The 18,625-nt window shown below is 42.9% G+C and overlaps 1 protein-coding gene across 1 annotated transcript in view; it reads right to left on the reverse strand.

Annotated features, from left to right (window-relative positions):
- The window catches only part of MSH2 (mutS homolog 2), a 755,480-nt gene that overhangs the window by 631,378 nt on the left and 105,477 nt on the right, over positions 1-18,625 (reverse strand). The window contains exon 6 of the mRNA XM_086927770.1: positions 9,515-9,648. Within this exon, the coding sequence (XP_086783896.1) occupies positions 9,515-9,648 (134 nt within the window). The remainder of the gene's footprint in view (positions 1-9,514; positions 9,649-18,625) is intronic.

Below are 18,625 nucleotides of genomic sequence, written 5' to 3' on the forward strand. Positions count from 1 at the left end.
TAAATGACAGGGTTCAAGCCTAGCAGTCACACCAGGGACAAACCACTCCTGTAGTCACACTTGCAAAACATGAACAAAAAAAACGGCTAAACCAGGATCTATTTTATCAGCTCTGATTGCATCCATAGAACTGCTAGTCTTATTATATATAGGTGAGAGCTACTCTTTATCTCTCTGCAGTATCGGTCATCTCGTAGGGTATTGGTAATCAGACAGGAAGCACTTGGATGAGGCCTTTCCAGCCAAATCTCTTGCTTTCTTTTAGGGATACAAGTTGTCATTTGTTGTGGTTTCTGTTTTTTTCTCTCGAGAGTGTACGCATCGAAATCTCCTGCTCCCTTGTTGTGCAAGTTATAACAGCGAAATCGATCCAACTCTCTGGAAAACAATTTCTATGGTTGCAATTATCTTTGCAAACATATCAACTAGTTGTAGGAAATAGAGAACTAAGCTTTGCCCAATGTTTTCACCAGGAGAAAGTTGTACCAATAGCATCTAGGAAATTGCGCTCTTATCATACTCTCTGGATCCTTTATCAGCTAAAGAAACAAGTACTTTCGATGTGCCTTAAGTTTTACTTAGAAAGGACCTCAGAGAAGACTCCTCTATGGCAGCTCCTTGTGCAGAAAGTCCCTGAACATTTCAGTGGTTGGGTGCTTTCATGCAGTTTAGAATGCTACAATCAAAACATTTAAACACATAAGATTAGTGCCACAGACGCAACCGAGGCTTTCCAGTATTCCTTAAGCTACTCACTCACTGTAGAATTCAATGCCAATCACTTGTTCTATAAACTGGACTCCAGATGTTGGCTTAAGACAATGTTAATTAAAGGTATTATCGCAAAATTATTTGACTATAGTACTCTAATATGGTTTCTGCTTCTGTAAATCTTACAGTCATACCGGAGGCATGTGAATCAGAAGTACAAATAAGTATAGGGTACTTACTTCAGTGTACAGATAGTCTTCGCTAAAGTGCGATTTATGCGTGAACTTAATTAAATGTAACCTACCTTCATAACATCTAGATACCATTATAACCAACCTTGTCGATTTTTTTTTGCCTTAATTCTGAAAACTGAATTCAGCCCTGCATACCTGAAAGACTGGGTGCTGTGGCCTCCGGCAGAACGATTCCTGCACTAGTTTGGAACGCTAAAGACATAACAACTGGTGTTTCAGCAACTTCCTGAAAGCCACTGCAGTTTTTAGCACACATTCTGTTTTAACGAGACAATCAAACGAGACCGTGTTGATTCTTGACAAGTTGTTGAATATTCAGGCAGGTGTCTGGGGAGTGTGGTGTGAATCTCTTGGCGTGCAGAGTGACATGTTTCTTAAAAGTAGTTCATTCTTTTGTGGATGTATAGTTGCTGGGGGTAATGGGGTGAGGAGGTATCATTTTATCATATATTGGAATGAGTTATTTAAGCGCGTCTATTACAAAACTGAATGAGCCTTATGAATAGATAAAAAGAAATTGTGGTTTGGCTATGCCAAACTGAACACTGAACCCAGTGTCTGTAGCCATCCTACCTAGGAGAGATCGTTAGCACATAACATAATGCGCAGTAAGGCACAGGGAATATTTCTGCATAAGCAACACGGTGCACTGTACAATCCTTCAAAGAGTGTTTGGGGAGCACCCAGCAAGTATGTCAAGGTCAAAAGGCCAGCAGACCACACCCCACATTTCAGAGGAACGAGAGGAAGCTAGCCAGTAAGTGATTGCGAACGATTTAATTAGGACAACAGACTATTTCTTTTTTAGGTGGATGCAATGTACAGCACGTAGGTCCATTACAAAGTAGCACACATAAGTACCTCAATCTTCATTCTCCCTTGGTCTCCAGATGCCCAGAAACCAGCCTGAAGGACAGAACAAAGACGTGCAGACCGCATCCCCACCTTCTGGCTTCCCTCTCCTGTTTGACATGTCACAGAGTCCACCTTAATACCCCCACCCCCTCCATTGGTACGACTGGTGGAGTTGGTTGCTATCTGATGCTTGGTCTCCAACTGTCCTTTGACTGTTTCTGTGTGGACAACCTTGTGCATGGCACACACCGAAAAAAATACCTGGACAGGTTCTTCCCACTTTCCTCTCCCCGGAATTCATCTCCGGTATGGCAGATCAGCATGCTGGATTACTCTTCCCCTAGTCGAGGTAGAAGTTTCAGGGGTCCTTGCTTCCTTGTGGGTCTCCATTTGGTTACTTTTCCTCAAATAGCTCCTCTCTGGTAGCAAACCAGCCGCCCTACATTTCTGCGCAGTTTGCTTTTCTTCAGTATCGAACAACCCATGGCTCCCGAGGGCCAGGCCCTACTGATGGATTCCTGCTGCCTAGGGTCCACCTACAGCTGTATTCTGCTTCCACTTACCCACAATTCACTCTTCTAGCCATCTGTCGACTCCCCAGTGCTCCTGCACTGTTCTCAGCTTGGCCAAATCCTCACACTAGGTCAATAAACAAATAACTAATAACAAGTGGGGCAATTTCTTAATGGCTGAGAAAAAGAAAAGCACCGATTCACCATTAAACAGAAAAACTAAATGAGGTGAAACTTACTACGGCATGATATCTTTGGGCTAACAGAACACTACACATGCACACTTCTTAATGTGGCGTGTCATTGGTTAGTTTTAATTTACTACCAAATCTCTGAGATATCAAATATAGCAAAAGGACCAGAGTCAGAACCAGTGATCTACATAGATAGTGCCAAATAAGTTTTACAGAAATCGAAGCATTCAGTGCCACAGCACAGAAAGAGCTATAAGCCAAGGTGCTCACTTAGAAGCACGGAGTCAATATTAAATTAAATGCTAGTAAGGTAGCTCACTGAACTGAGCATATTTGTAGAGATGGCCATGCACAATGCTGGCTGGTAACAAGTTTAAGGTCAAGGGCACATTTTGTCTTTTATACTTCCAAGGTAGCCAACACGTTTTTAATGGAGTTTGGTGCCCCTTATGATTAAACAACAACAGCTATGGTGTGTGTGCTATGTAAATGGTCATAAGCATGATAAAATATGATGGTCAAGTGGAAATTAATTTTAGTGTAGCAAAGACAAAAGTTTAAAGAAATATACACTTTCGTATGAAGGTGGCAGGCCACCACAAAATGGGAAACCCTACAAAATAGAAACATTTAATAGATAATCCGCAAAATTAAAATGTAAAATTCTGTACAAGTTAAAGATATCTACATCTGTGTTTCAGTTTGCTGAACCATGGAAACATAAACACTTAGAAATAGGTCTTTAAATAGGACAGCCATAAGAGACCGATTGCTATCACCTCCTAAACAAGCATTTGCAATGCAATAGGTCTCGCAGTTACAAGAGTTAAAGCTATTGGCATTGTAAATGACAACGCCTTTTATTAGGTTTTTAAAACGAAAACAAATATAAAGGGCATTGTTATTTGCAATATCAATAGCTCAAACTCGCGTAAATGCGAGACCTATTGCATTGCCAATGCTTGTTTCAAAGGACATAGGCAAAGGGGTGTACAGAGCATGTCAGACGTGTTATGTACTGCATTCCATATCTAGCCAATTTAAAAGCTTTTTCAAGTTTGTGTTCTTTACACCATAACTAACCTTTAACTGTGTTTTTTTCAGTGAAATTCCTTTTATTATGATGATGTACTGCATTCACTTGCCACGTACCTAATCCACATTGAGCACACCCTTCACATGTAATGGGAGTTGGCCGTATGGCCTAGCCTTTGGCAGGGCTCTGCTCATAACCTCCACTGGCAGAAAAAATCTGCTGCCCATGGCAGTCAGTGTCCTGCAGCGGTTGGCAGAAACAGGGTGATGAAGGAATGATAAAATTCATCTCAGTCACTGGAAATTGCTAGGGCTGCATTTCAATCCAACGTTTTGCACCCTCCAAGCCGTTCTCAACAGAGGTTCACCTTATGCAAATGAGTATTGACCCTGTCCTCACTGGAACAGTCTATCCTGAACTGTGAAGCGTAGCCTAGTCCAGAAGCAACTCTAGAACGGCTCTGGCCTGTGTGTCTCGTCAGTAAGTTGCATCTTGTGTACTCTGGCATTATGAACACAATTCCTAAACCATTACCAACAAAACAATACTTAGCAAAGCCAATAGGTCTTGGTACTAATGCGCACAGTGTACTAACACATGTAGTGTTATCACAGTACAGTGAGAAACACAGGAAGAAACAGCAGGTAAGGATAAACAGTTATTGTTGTGAAATCGTCTCTCATGTAGCTCAAACCAAGACCTTGAGTGAATACGGAAGGATGAACCCAAACAGCCGACGCCATTAGGCGAGAGAAGCACTTCCTACTGGGCTGAGCCAAGGCATGATTAACAAAATCTCAAGCTAAGAGCTGAAAGAGGCTGGTATTTGAAAGGGGAGGATCACTTTCAACAGGTTTGTTAGAAATAGGTCAGTTTGGCAGGCATGCTGGTAAAACCAAAAGCCAAAAAATTTGACTTTTACAGTGGGAAAACAAGGGTTTCTCAATTGCATTTGTAACCAAGGCAATCCCACAAAGAAGCATGCTAACAATCTGCAAAGTAGTTCAATGCCTCGTCAGTAGTTAAAGGGTTACATAAATGCAATTAAAATACGAATTAAAAACTGGCCAGAATGGGCGGCCGATCCTTCAGCCTGCTCGCTGCCAAGCTTTGGAACAGCCTACCAGAAACAATCCGTGGCATACAGGACCTTCTGGCATTCAGGAAAGCCATCAAAACCCACCTCTTTCAGTAATCTCCCCTTCTCCCCTCTGATGCTTTCTTCTTTTCTGCCTTCAGCCTCACTCGCAGCGCCGGGACGCCCCTTGGCTGGGGCAGCCGAGCGCTATATAAATCCCAATAACATTAACATTAACATACATCAATCACTAATGTTCTTAGATTTAGTCTGTGAGCTCCTAACTCTTGGCAATTCCACAATGTTTTGTAGCGGCCTGCTATGGCAGCATATAGGTGCATGCTTGTATTGGTCACACATTAAGTTTTTCCATGATATCACATTAAGGTTCTTTCATTTTCTGCATCTTGTTCCACTGCTCTATTACAAATTTAACACATCTACTTCATTCCATACGCCATTCACGTTGTGCATTTTATTTTAACACTCTGAATTACTTTTATTGGTTTTTTTTTTACAGACTCCTGGCTGCCTGCTTAATTGATGTACTGTATTGAATTTTTTGCAACTGCAAGTTGGTTTGTGCTGCATTAAAAAAAACAAATCTCCTTCAGCCCTCTGCGGCTGTGTTACAGAGGGGACGTGGACAGGCCTTCACAGAGAGTAAGGACTGTGAACCAGTACAACCTCTGTTTCGCTGGGATTAGGTTTGAACGAATGATAGATCATACAGGTAAAAATAGCTACTATACACCCACTAAAACAAAATGAAAATTGCAACACCCAGAGCACAAAAGTAAGCATATATGCATTGAACGAACAGAAGAAAGCAGTGCTAAGAGGCACCTATGGTGAACGGACAAGAGGACATTTGAGGACAGAAGTTCACAACTTCCGCATGGAATGTAAGAAATGGCCAGACCCATGTCCGGTCACGTCACTTGTTTCCAGATTTAGGATCTAGATATTAAAATGGAACCGTTCATGGTGTCAAATGCCGTTGGAAGACTCAGCAGGATTAATGCTCCAACAATGCCGCCATACATGGTCTCCTAAGTTCTTCACAGACAACAGCCACCAGGACGGGGGAGGGAAAGTGAAAGTGCGCCATGAGCGTGTTGTGTTCAAAGGCCAGCCCTACGTGGGAACAGGAGTATCTCCTGTCCCTCTTCGGCAGAGAAACCAACGACAATAGGTCTCGCCAAGGCGAGCAGGGCATGCGCTGAGTCGCTAGGTGAGACCTAAAAATGGTTTGAGTCCGAGATCTGCAGTCCAGCTGAACTACATGTTTTATTAACTTGCCAGAGAGCTATATTTCCAAAGAACACACTTATAATAAAAATACTTTAGCTCGGTTACATCTCCTTACATTTCATCCTCTCATCACCGCTGTGGTGAATGGACCTAAAATGAGAGCAGGAGTCAGCATCTATTCCAGAACTTCCATCTGAAAAACATTTTTGTTTTCTAAAACTAAATCTTCTAAGCACAATGATCAATCAGACATTGACAAACTCATGAGTTAAGAAACTCAAACTGTCAAAAGCGTTTTATAATCAGAATTGGCTATTTAAACTGAGCAAAGGAACACATCAGATACATAAAATGGCAGGTGATAAGTGCCAAGCATCGTCAGTGCAGGGTTGTCCAGAGCAGGTATGAAGTCAGATATCCTTCATTCTGTAGCATATTTATTCTTACCAAAAAGGAGACATAATAAAAAAGTCTAGCTTCAAATGCAACTAAAGCCTCATATACAGCTGGTTGGGTTGAGGCGATCAATCAACCAATCAGCATTTGTATAGAGCAGCACTGTATCCGGCAGCACTGTCACTTCCAGGGTTATCTGGGCGTGGAGGTAAAAAAGCAGGTCTAGCGTTTCTTTTTTAAGTTTGCCAGGGAGGGTGCTGCTTGGAGGTGGAGGGACAGGTTGTTCCAGGTCTTAGCCGCGATGTAGGAGAAGGAGCAGCCCCTGCTGCGGCTGCGATGGATGCAGGGGTGTGTGCGAGGGCTAGTGAGGCTGTTGTCTAGCTGGCAGGTGGAAGTTCAGTCGATGGTTGATGTAGGATGGTCTTTGGTCATGTAGAGCTTTGTATGCGTGTGCGAGGATCTTGAACTGACACCTCTTCTGGGAGAAGAGCCAGTGGAGGTTTCTGAGGTGAGGGGTGATGCAGGTCTGTTTGGATAGCTCCAGGATGAGTTTAGCTGCGTTGTGCTGTATGGTCAGCTGTGGTCCCATGCAGGAGATGTTGTTCTAGAAGAGCAGTTCTGTTTTGTTGGAGTGGAGTTTGAGGCACCTGTCTATCATTCATCTGGCTACATTGGTCGTGGTGTTGCATAAATTGCTTTTGGCGTTGGAGGTGTCCTCGGTGAGTGAGAGAATTAGTTAAGTGTCGTCAGCGTAGAAGATTATGTTGACTCCATGGGATCTGACGGCATGTGCCGGGGGGTCATGTAGATGTTGAACGGGGTGGGGGAATGATCCTTGGGGTACACAGCATATGATGTCCTTGGGTGCAGAGTTGAAGGGAGGCAGTTTGATGCCCTAAGTGTGTCCTGAAAGGAAAGAGGTGATCCACTTCTGGATGTTTTGCTGTATGCAGACGCTGTGGAGTCTGTCGATGAGGGTGTGGTGGGAGACAGTGTTGAATACAGCAGTGAGGTCGAGGAGGATCAAGGCTACAGTTTCTCTGTGGTTGAGAAGAGTTTGGATGTGGTCTGTGGCTGCGATCAGCATGGTCTCAGTGCTGTGGTTGGCACAGAATCCTGATTGTGAGGCATCAAGAAGGTGGTTTTGTTCCAGGTATCCGGTTAGCTGTAGATTGATGGGTTTCTAAAGTACTTTGGCAGGGTAGGCGAGCAGGGAGACGGTCAGTAATTTCTTAGGTCACTGGGGTCAGCAGAGGGCTTCTTTAGGACAGGTCTGACCTCTGCATGTTTTCATTTGTCTGGGAAGGTTGCTGTGGAATGGAGATGTTGAGGATGCTGATGTGTTCCATGCTGATTGGGTTGGTTCAGAGGTTGGAAAGGTGGTGAGACAGGGTGTGGTCAGTCCAGGTGATTTCTGTGACTTGGGTGAATTGGATTCCGTCACCGGAGGTAAAAATTAAGTTGAGTGTGTATCCAGCTTTGTGAGTGGGTTCGATGACCAGCTGGGTGAGGCCCATGTTGTTGAGCTTCTCCAGGAGGGAGGTAGAGTTGGCATTGTTGGAGTCGTTGATGTGTAAATTGAGACAGTCAAGCAGGTCGTAGTGGTGGGAGTCTATGGTAAGGGGGAGCGGAGGTTGGAGATGGCGTAGCAGAATGCTGGTTTGGGTCTGTTGGGGTGGGTGTCCCTTATCGTGGTCTTAGCATTAGTTTGTAGTCAGAAGTCGAGGTGCGCAAGGAGAAGCATTGGGTCGTCGTTGGTTTTGGTGCATCGGATTGATTCCTTGAAGACTATGGCGACGCCCCAGCAGTGTCTGTTGGTGCGCTCTCCTTGTATCATCTTGTAGCAGTCAGGAACGGCGGAGGTGATGTGGGGGTTTGAAGAGGGGGATAAGCCATGCTTCAGTGATGTAGGTCATGTTAGGTGAGAGGGTGGTGATAGTGTCCCAGATTTTGGTGAAGTGTTTGCAGAGAGAGCAGAGGTTGAGCTTTGGAGCGGTTCCAGGTTGTTAGTGGTCTTCCAAGAGGAAGATGCACTGGGTACAGTGCGGTCAGGTTGTCCTGTGTAGCAGGAGAATCGGCAGTGGTGGCAGGTGAAGGGACCTGTGGTAGATCAGGGAGAGGGTGAGAAGCAGTTGTTGTTGCGGCGTCCAGGGCCAGGAGCTCCTCAGTGGTGTGGCGGCAGATGGTGGAATACCAGGGTTCCTGGAGCTGGGCTAAGTCCAGGCACAGACTGGCTTGCCTTTGGCGTGGCCCACGTCTATAGGATAGCTTGATTCCAGTGGCACAGTGAGCCCGGGACCCACGTTTGTGGCTTGGCAGCAGCACAACCTCACACAGGGCCTCCATAAATAGCCCTGGGAGGTGGGTAAGGATGTCCGGGAGGGTGGGGAGCAGGAACAGAGATGGGGCATTGAAAAACAGAATGAAAAAAAAGAATGGGTGGGGTAAACAACTGGGCTCCGACCAAAGATAGCCCATACTAGGTCCGCAAATCAAATTAACCAAGCTGAATCAACGGCAACCAAACAAAATTAAAGCAAGCAAACTAAAGCTAAAACAAAGCTCTAAATGGAGGTCTTAGCCCAGTGGGCCGCCAAGCAGCGGTCTCGAACTAGCTGTGGTGGAGACAGGAAGCATTGTCCTGGTCTGGTGGTGCTGGCAGCAGGGGAAGTGGCACAACGACCAAAAGAGGTCAAGGGCTACTCACTGGAGCCGCACAGCAGCCTCTATTAGTAACACTGGGAGTTGGGAGAAACTGCCAGGGAAGCAGGAGGCAACATTTCAGTGGCTAATTATTCTACAGAAAATGCCGATTTAGTTAACCTCCATGAATGTCCCCACATATTTAGAAAGAAGATTGGAGAAGGGGAACATTTGTCACAAATAGGACAGAGCATGAAACTATGAACACTACTCCTGTCGGATTGGTCTCCTCAACTGTTTCCTACATCTAAAATGAAACATGCTGCTTATTCAGAAAACAATGTTTTGATCACAAGGTTACATGGAGAAACACATCTTCGCTGTTCCCTCCAACAATTAAACCTAAAGAAAAAGTTAACGAAGTGAGACCCTAAATGATAGTTCAGAGATTGAAGTACAGTTACACCCATTTCCAGTTATCTTTGCTTCCAAGTATACAAACCACCCATAAAAACATCATCACCTAACGTTATTATATAATGGAGTGACTAGCAAAGTAACCTATTAGAATTTGTATTTACCTTTCTTCAATCTTATTCTTGTCCATAAGCGGCTGCTTAATCCACTGGTTCATCAGTCTCTGTCCTTGGGGAGTCTTGCACTTATTCAGTAATCCAGACAAAGACTGCGTGCCACTTGTATCTTCAGCAGAACCCTTAAAAATCGAGAACGAAAGAGACTGAGCTTATGGCATGGTTCTTCGGATGTTAAAGAAGAAAGTAAAAGACAACTTCTACATTCGAACTAAACTGTATTGCCTGCCAAACAGGGTGTAGTCTACAATTGAGATCACTGCAGACTTACTCATCTAAACCCACAACTACTATAGGGAAGTTCCTCGTACAACGGTTTTCTAGACGAAAATGGTCCTGGACGTTTTAAACTCACCTGCATGCCAGGTAATTTAAAGGGCTGGATTACTTCAGTAGGAGAGATGTGGCAATATAACTCCCTGCTCCTGGTTATGCCACTTAGGAACAAGTGTGTAGTTCATGTGAGTATAGTGCGTGTGAGTATTGTGTGTGCGAGCATAGTGTGCAAGTGTGTGCATCTCACTTCAAGATCCTAGTTTTCTCCAGAATCGCAGAGTGCAATGGAAGGAGACTTCCTACTGGTGTAAATATGTGCTTTGGACTCCTGGAACAAAATTCCAGAATCCTGGCCTAAGGGCGAAGACCATTTGTCTTCCACTTCTCTTCCCCAAACATCCTTCATCATGTTTAGCCAGTTTGAAGTGGTACAGTACAAATCAGCATGGATTAATATAATTAAAGGGAGTACGAGATGAAAGATGGTGACTACAGGGCCTTAGGGGCGGATTGGCACAGCGGGCAGTCGGGCATTGGCCGAAGGGCTGGTGTCTGTGTCCTCTGTGGCCGTTTTCATTTTCTTTCTCATCCCACAGAGCCAGAGGGCACTGGACAGAGAGAGTAAAGGAGCCTCTCTGGGTGTCGTGTCATATGGCCCTTGGGCGAGGATCAGCGGTGGCCTCTCCTTGTCCCCCTGCCTTGCCAAGCAATCGCCCTGAAGGGGGGCTGGGGAGCGGGTGATTGTGCGTGAAAATCAGCCTCCCTGGGGGCCAGGTGTTGCTGACGCCATTTAGCCATTCTCACCTAGGCCCCCCTGTAGCCCACACAGCCCAGAAACAGTGTTCTGTTTGACACATTGGTGGCGCCTGGTACTACAATGTTTCTTTGCGCCCCCGTGACCTCTTTTTGCACAGATTCTCACACTAATAGGCATTGATTGCGACGAGTGCTTAGTGTGGAAAAACACAAGCACAGTGATTGGGGTTATATATGCTAATAAGAGTGTATCGATACCTAAAGAAACAGTTTTTAGCAACCTTAGAACGTGGAAAGATTGAGAAAGTTTGCATGCAGCTCTTTGATTCCGGTTCATAAGTCACTGTGTCGAAGGATTGCAAGTTGTGAACTGCAAGCACCAAAAAACATCGGTGTCAAAACCCGCTGGCCTATCTACAAGTAAATACAAATTTGCGACAGGCATGTTCCAAGTTGCGCTTTGCAGAAGGCACACTAAACCTCTATGTTAGGATTAATGAAAAGTACATGAATCCGATCTTGCCATTATTAATATGCTCTGAAAACTGCTGGACGCACACATCTTTGCAGCATGTGCCTTAACACTGCAAGATATCTTAAAATGCAGCATCTTTGTGACCCACTTAATTAAAGTCAGCAAATATATTGCATAAGAATGACTGGAAATGGGACTTATTTTTTACATGAAAGAAGCTCCGGCTCAACAGCTGAAAAGGATCCGGACAAAATATACTCGCATCAAGGAATCTGTTTGAAAATGTTGAGAAATCGCCTTTAAAGTCTGTTTTATTTTCCAACCAGCAACTGATAAAGTTGCAAGCTTCCATGCAGTTATTCCATCCTGCTCTGTGAGCACTAAGTTTGTGCTGCACCTGAATGATACACCAGCTTCACAGTCCTCTTACTAGAATCTACATTGTCTTTTGGAAGTCTGGCCATGATTGTTTACCAATAGAAGTGCATGCCTTATTGCCTTTTGTAAAGATATGAAGAATTAAAGCTTAGAAAGCTCAGTGCAATGAGCACCGTCAGAGAGTGAGCAGCATTGTTTGTCTTTTTTGCAGCAGCTAACCTCAGGCCCCTTGTAGTGCTTGCAGAACAAGCTGTGTGCTCATGGGGCTCCCGCCCCAGGGCTGGCACCAGTAGCTGAGAGGGAAAAAGGTGTCAAGGCTTGGTGGAGGGGGGTGGGGAGTGGGGGGGTCATTCAGGCCACACCTGCCCCCACACACCGGGCGACAGACGGGGGCAGAGGCACTTGATAACAGGAAAAGGGGTGATCACAACAGCGTAGTTCCTGGCTCCTCCATCAAACTGCTTACACACAGAGGGCGGGAGTAAAGCAGTACTCAAAGTCACATCCAGTGTTCCTGCACCCAGAAATGCATTGTGTTGCTAGCAGATACCTTCCTCCGTAGCAAGAAGGAACAGGTAGGAACAATTTTTATGGATTTATTTTACCATTTTTTATGCACTATTGAACGGATTCATTTGTGTGCCAGTCAACCGTTTAGCTCTATTTTAAAGGCCTCCTCCAAAATGCAGACAAGGGACGTATTTCTCAATAGGCTAGGAATATTAATTAGTTATTTTCGGTTCGTTTTTGGCTGTAGTCTGGAGGTCATTCTGATTTGACCCTGTTTTAGATCATAGGTCAGAATATGACAACGTGTGTGTGCGTTAATTTCAAGATATGTTTAAGACTGTGTAATGTGCTTCCTCAAAAGAGAACTGTATGAGCCTCATTCTAAGCTAGGCCATGCTCGAGGCCTAAGCAAAACTTACAAACTTGACACTTCTTTCTCTGTGCAGCAAGATTTTCCTTTTCAAGCATGTTGAGGTTATAGATCTTTTTTACTGATTTTTTTGTTTTCATGGTTATTGCCATTCTTATAGGAGCTTTTCTGCATGCTAATTGCCACAGGTCTCTTTAAGGGCTTAGGCCCTGTTTTGCCCAAACACGTGGCTTTAATCTGCTGCAAGAGGAGAGCCATTTGGTATTGGACAACTTTTTTTGGTTGGGTGTATTTTGTTATCATGCATGTGGCCCACAGAACGTGCTTCACATTTGGTGCTACAGTATGCTTCTTACACATGGAGGTGCTTGTGAAGAATTGTGAGGGACTGTTACACAGATGGAATATTTAAACCAATATCACTAGTTTTCTGTGGGTCATTGGGACCATGATTCTGAGAACAAAGGGTCTTTATTGCTTCTTGTGAGTTCTGTGTGGCATTGGACATATATTCTCTTGGAAAAGTGAAGACTGTTTGTCATTAGAGGTTCTATTCTCCAAAGGCAGAAGTTCAGAGCTGCTCCGCCTCTTACTTTTGTTATTACATGTTCTATTCCCAGAAATTCCTTTGTACTAGTTTCTGATTTATGTGATGATCAGAGTCAAGGACATAGCTGGTTGGGAAAGAGGACCTAACTACATTGTGCAGGGCGTTAAGACTGCAAGTAGGAATTCAGATTTCAGAACTGCAGTGTTCCTAGTCTTTACTGTCTTTATAAGCATTAAAATACTTCATTTACCAAACATTTCTCTACAAATGAGAACTCTGAAAGGAACCAAATGGTGCTTCATGAAAGTGCACCCTCGCGAATGTGGGCCACTTTCTTTGGCAGTGCCCGGGCCAAATTGTGATCCCAATCTGACCCTGCTTAGGGGCACAGGCGTTATATCTAGCAGCATATGGATCTGGTAACACTCTGTACAGGGTGAACTGTATGTCCAATGTATTTGCCAATCACCTCAAAAAACTGACCTCCAATACATGCACCACAAATGTAATGTAAAATCAGTTTACCCAGGTACTGTGTCCTCCATTTCGTTTATTGTAGGATTGATTTCTGCTATTTAGAGTTACCACAATGAGTTCCACAAGGAACTGGGACAAAGACTAACTTTTTGATTCTTTTTTTCCACATTGTAGAATGTATCTCTGTCCCCTAAAGTATGTTGTGTATGGACTGAAATGTGTCCATCTCTCTCCCTCAATGTGGTTGAAACCATGACAGTCTAGGAGTAAAATAAAGTCTAAAAAATGCTGATAGACCTAATTAGTGGTCTGAAGAAACATGTGCACAGTAAGGCTTAGTTAACAAGATGGATGATGCCCACATGGCTAGCAAACACATGTCCACTAAAAGGTATATTGCCCAAGAAAGCCATGGTTACAACCTTTTTGTGCCAACTGAAAACAATGTACAAATGTGGAAAATTTATTTTTTATTCAGTTAACAGAAACAGTGATAGTCCTGTTCTTTGCCCATCAGCTCATGCACAGAATGTATTAATATGATTGGTAATTCAAGTGTCAAAATTAATTTAATAATTGATTCTGTGTGAATTAGCACAATAAACAAAGGTCTGGTTTACAATACAAAACTACATTGCGTGGTACATTATGCTGGTCTTTAATTTCAAGTAAATGTAAAGGGATCTCTTTAATTTAGGAATGTATAAAGAAAAGTTGCAGTTCTGTGCTTTGATGGTTATACAATAGGTAGGCTGTCCTGTTTTTATTTTTTGTGGATTTCAGTGGTGTTTTCTCAGTGTTTCTAAACCCTCTGAAATCATTGCTTATCAATTTATATTCACTTGACTAACCCCCAAAACAGACAAAAACTGTTTTCCAGTGTTCACAAACCATTGTTCTTTGCAGCGATTGTTATAAAGCCCATATTTAATTTGAAGGAGGAGTAATGGAAAGTATGCAGTAGCTTCCTATTGACAAAGTGCCTAATGGACTTATGCCAGGCTGTTTTAAGCTTACAACTGTATGTACTGCATTCTCATTCTCCCTCATACCGCATTACCCTCTCACATCTTATACTCAATTTATCTCTCTGGTTTACAGGACTATTCATGGATAAAAAAACTATGCTATATTCTGATATTTTAATAAAATTCCTAGACCCGGGTGATGGTCAATCACATACTCCTTACGGAATATTATGACAATGTAGGGGTGGTAAACCCTGCCAACAGCTTTGTGCCTTGTGAAACCTTTACAATTTTGAATTACATTGGATTAATGTGTAGCCCTTCACTCTAATAGCATTTTATGGCATTTGAAACTTGATGCTTTAAGAATATTTGCCACTGCTCTTCTTTACTCCTAGTCTGACTAAATTAAGGGGATGCTTCTGGTGTGTGGACATTCATAGCTGCCCAGTGTCTCCTTGGCAAATGTCTCACATAACATCAGCCCTGACCTTTTATCAGACATCACAGTGTATTCTGAGACTTGACATTTTGTTGTTAACTTTGCAACTAGGGTCTCAAAAGCCCCAGCAGTTGCAGTTGGGGAATAAGGCAGGATTAGCTGAAGGTTTCACACATAACAATGGGCTCCTTGTAGCTATGCATTTTGTTGGTATGTGAAAAGTCTTGTGCCATGTTTTCACCACTGTCCCTTCTACATGGTGACAGCAAAAATTTCATGGTACATGCCACTACACACTGCATTGGTTTAAAGCCTGGGTGTTTTTCAGTTGACATCCAATCAATACTGACATGTTACAAAAGGGGACTGATGCATCAAATGGTTTTATACATTCTGTGTCTGTGGGTAAATGTCTTGGTACATATTGGTACAAAAGGGGGTGGTGATGGACTAAACCCAGATCTTTTGACTGGGTGTGAGTGTTTGATTGGTTCAGATGCTCCATGGCTTGGCAGTTCGGGCTGGACTGTTCCCATGAGGCACAGGGTCAGACTGATTTGCACATAGCCATGTCTGAACTGGGGTGGCAGAGTGGGCTAAAAAACGGTGATGGATTAAACCCAGATCTTTTGACTGGGTGTGAGTGTTTGATTGGTTCCGATGCTCCGTCCATTACCACCCCCTTCTGTGCCGCTTTTGGCCGCCATAAGTGTGGCTGGGTAAGCTCAGACGTGAGTCCCTTGCTCACTTTGCCACTGGATTCAAGCAAGCCGGGCTGAAGACGGCTGGAATGCCAGAAACCAGTCCTCGGAAGCTTGTTTCCGGTCCAGGGAAGGCATGGCTTGGCAGTTCGGGCTGGACTGTTCCCATGAGGCACAGGGTCAGACTGATTGGCATATAGCCATGTCTGAACTGGGGTGGCAGAGTGGGCTAAAGAACGGTGATGGATTAAACCCAGATCTTTTGACTGGTTGTGAGTGTTTGATTGGTTCACATGCTCCTTCCATTACCACCCCCTTTAGTGCCGCTTTTGGTACATATTGGCCAAGATTCTTAACAGCCATTTCACCAATTAATTGAAAGAATTAAACCCTGTCAAACAATCAAATATGAATGTAATATTCTCATATTCTCTATGGGGATTAAATTAATTATATTAGACCTAAAACATACTTCTAAAAACCTTTATTCCAAGCACACAAATCTGAAGGAAACAAATGTTTTAGTGAACAAACCTAACAAAAAATAACCTTCGACCGCTCTTTTTTGTTGCTACCTTTTATAACAAAATTACATTCTGTTGGCCTCTTCTGGAAGAAATAAAAATTAAGCACTCTCACTCACTTCCTTTTCTTTGAATGTAATTTTAGTTTGTAGCTTTGCTGGTGTATTATCAGTGTTTATATGTCTTCCCTGATGTAGGCTGTTTCCCTTTCAGTGGGGTTTTATCAGTTACTAAAGTTTTAAACCTAAAACAGGACAGCCTAACAATAGAGGGCCTACCTTTGAGAAACAATATGAGCTTGTGAGATGTACAACCCACTCTTTGTGATTTGAAAATAGAGCCAGCAAGCATAGGTCACTAAATCTTCTTAAATAGGCGACAGCTACTACATACAATACCACAACATCTTGGAGTCACATGAATGCCCAGTGTTCAAGGATGGTCTAATAGGTCCAGTTACCCTAATATTTATATCGCACAGGGATGCTGGGACTGTGTTAAGGGATGATTATTTTCAACTGCCCAAAAATGCATTTAGTTTAGGTATTCTGATGAAGGTGTGGTTCTACATGTTGTAGATAAGCAGCAATGGCACCCATATGTACAAGTACTTCTGTGTATTGAAAGCCTGCCTTTTCTTACACACTCTATTACTCCATAATGTCCTGTACCCAAATATGAAACACTTTTTTACCTTGTACTGTGGAATAATGTGCAAATAGATTCCATATTGCTGTGCAACATGTATGTATTGTTTATCTTTATGCCTTTATTAAGACAGGTATATATGAGAATGCAGTCTTAGACCCCCAAACTAGCACGTTGGGCTCCATATGGCTTCATTCAAGGACATGGAATTTGAGTGTGAAACTTTCTCTCCTCTTCCACTAAGATTATGTGTAAGTAGTTGATGTACCTTTAAACTGTTGTTTTCATGAGATGCTAGAGCCATGCCTGGACAGCCCATGTTGCAGCATCTAGGATCATAGTCATTGGAGCCTGTAGCATCAGAGGTACAAACATCAAGTCATAGAAGGGGTAATGTACCAGACTATTATTAGCAAGCACGCCTCCCCAAAGATTAATCCTGTGGATGTGTTATTTTGGCATTTTGTGTTATCCCTGGTCACTAAAGTTCAATGTCTGGTGTGACCCTTACTTAAAAGTGCATACCCTAAGTGTTGTATTTTTCTCTTTCGCATTTGTGTTTCCTGTTAATTCCCATTTAGCATGTCTGTCATGTTGACTATGACTGGTATATGGGCTACCATCAAAATATGCATCTTGTCAGTACCCAAAGCCATATTAATTTCCTGTGCAACCTAGACAACATATTTAAGTCGCACTGGTCCTGTAAACAGTACTTTTTGCAGTGCTGTCAGTGAGGACCAAAACCACTTAGTCAGTTCAGTTTATAAACTTTATTCGATTGTTTAAAAAAACATCATAAAAGTATACAGTTAAAACATTACACATTCATGAATACATTCAGGAAGAAAATACAGCCCCGGGAAGGGGGAGTACAAATTAAATTGTTCGGTAAGGAAAATTTGGCATAAAATTTAGGAATTACTGTACATAAAATTATGGGAAAACCATACTTAGTCTTACTGAGATTGATTTCAAAATAAAAGTAGCAGTAAAGAAACATAAATCTGGGCTCGCAAGTGAGAATAATAGCCTCATTGCATTCCCTGTAGTATACGTAGAATATTTCAAAAACATAGGTTTAAGATAGCAAATACGCTGGGCTTTATACAAAGGACAGAGTAGAAGAAAGTGCGGTGTGCTTTGCTTAGTTAAACCATCACACGGACAAGGGGTAACCGAGTGACATTTCATTGTGGGGAAGGCAACCAGGTTATGTACTATGCCTAATCTCAATCTTGAAAGTACAAATTGATGGGACTGTCTATGGATAACATTAAGGTACATAGGTATACCAGGTCTGTCTTCTTTCAAAGAATAATGGAAAACATGAGTAGAATACTCTTTGGTTGCATTTTTCCGCTGATCGGATTTGACCCTCAAATATTCATTTTTGATTTCCTGTTTGGTCAAAGAGTTCAAACAAATAGGGTCATTACGCACATCCATATCAAACAGATCCTTAACAGTAGAAATCACATATTTTAACCAAGGGATATTTGAAACTTTTTCCAGAAGTAGACAGTCCTTAATAATGTCTTTGGTAAAGGCAGTTTCCATCTTAGTGAAAATGGATTTCCAGACTAACAGTGGCCTTAGTCCTGTTAGATCAGATAAGTAGTCCAGATCTAGTTCCATGTGTGTTAAAACAGTGGATGCCGAAGATGGAAGGCAGAGCAACCGTTTGAGGAACATGTTTTCCACAATTTGCAGGGCCCTTACATTGCAATGTCCCCACACCCCTGAACCATACAATGCTACTGATATGCATCTGTGCTTGTAAATATTCAGCATGTCTACAATACGGCGGCTTCCCACTTTAGAAGCAAAGCGAAAGACGCCTAGGGATGCTTTCCCCATTCTAGCTTTAACATTTGTCTGCTCTGGTGCCCAGGAACCTCTGTTATTAAAAGTAACGCCCAGATAGCAGAAATTGGCAACAGTCTCAATATGGTTTTCATTAAAACAAAAGGGTTTAAGAAGTTTTGACTTTTTGCCACAGACCAGAACAAAGGTTTTGGAGT

The sequence above is a fragment of the Lissotriton vulgaris genome, chromosome 6 (assembly GCF_964263255.1).
Source record: "Lissotriton vulgaris chromosome 6, aLisVul1.2, whole genome shotgun sequence".
Classification (NCBI taxonomy): Eukaryota; Metazoa; Chordata; class Amphibia; order Caudata; family Salamandridae; genus Lissotriton; species Lissotriton vulgaris.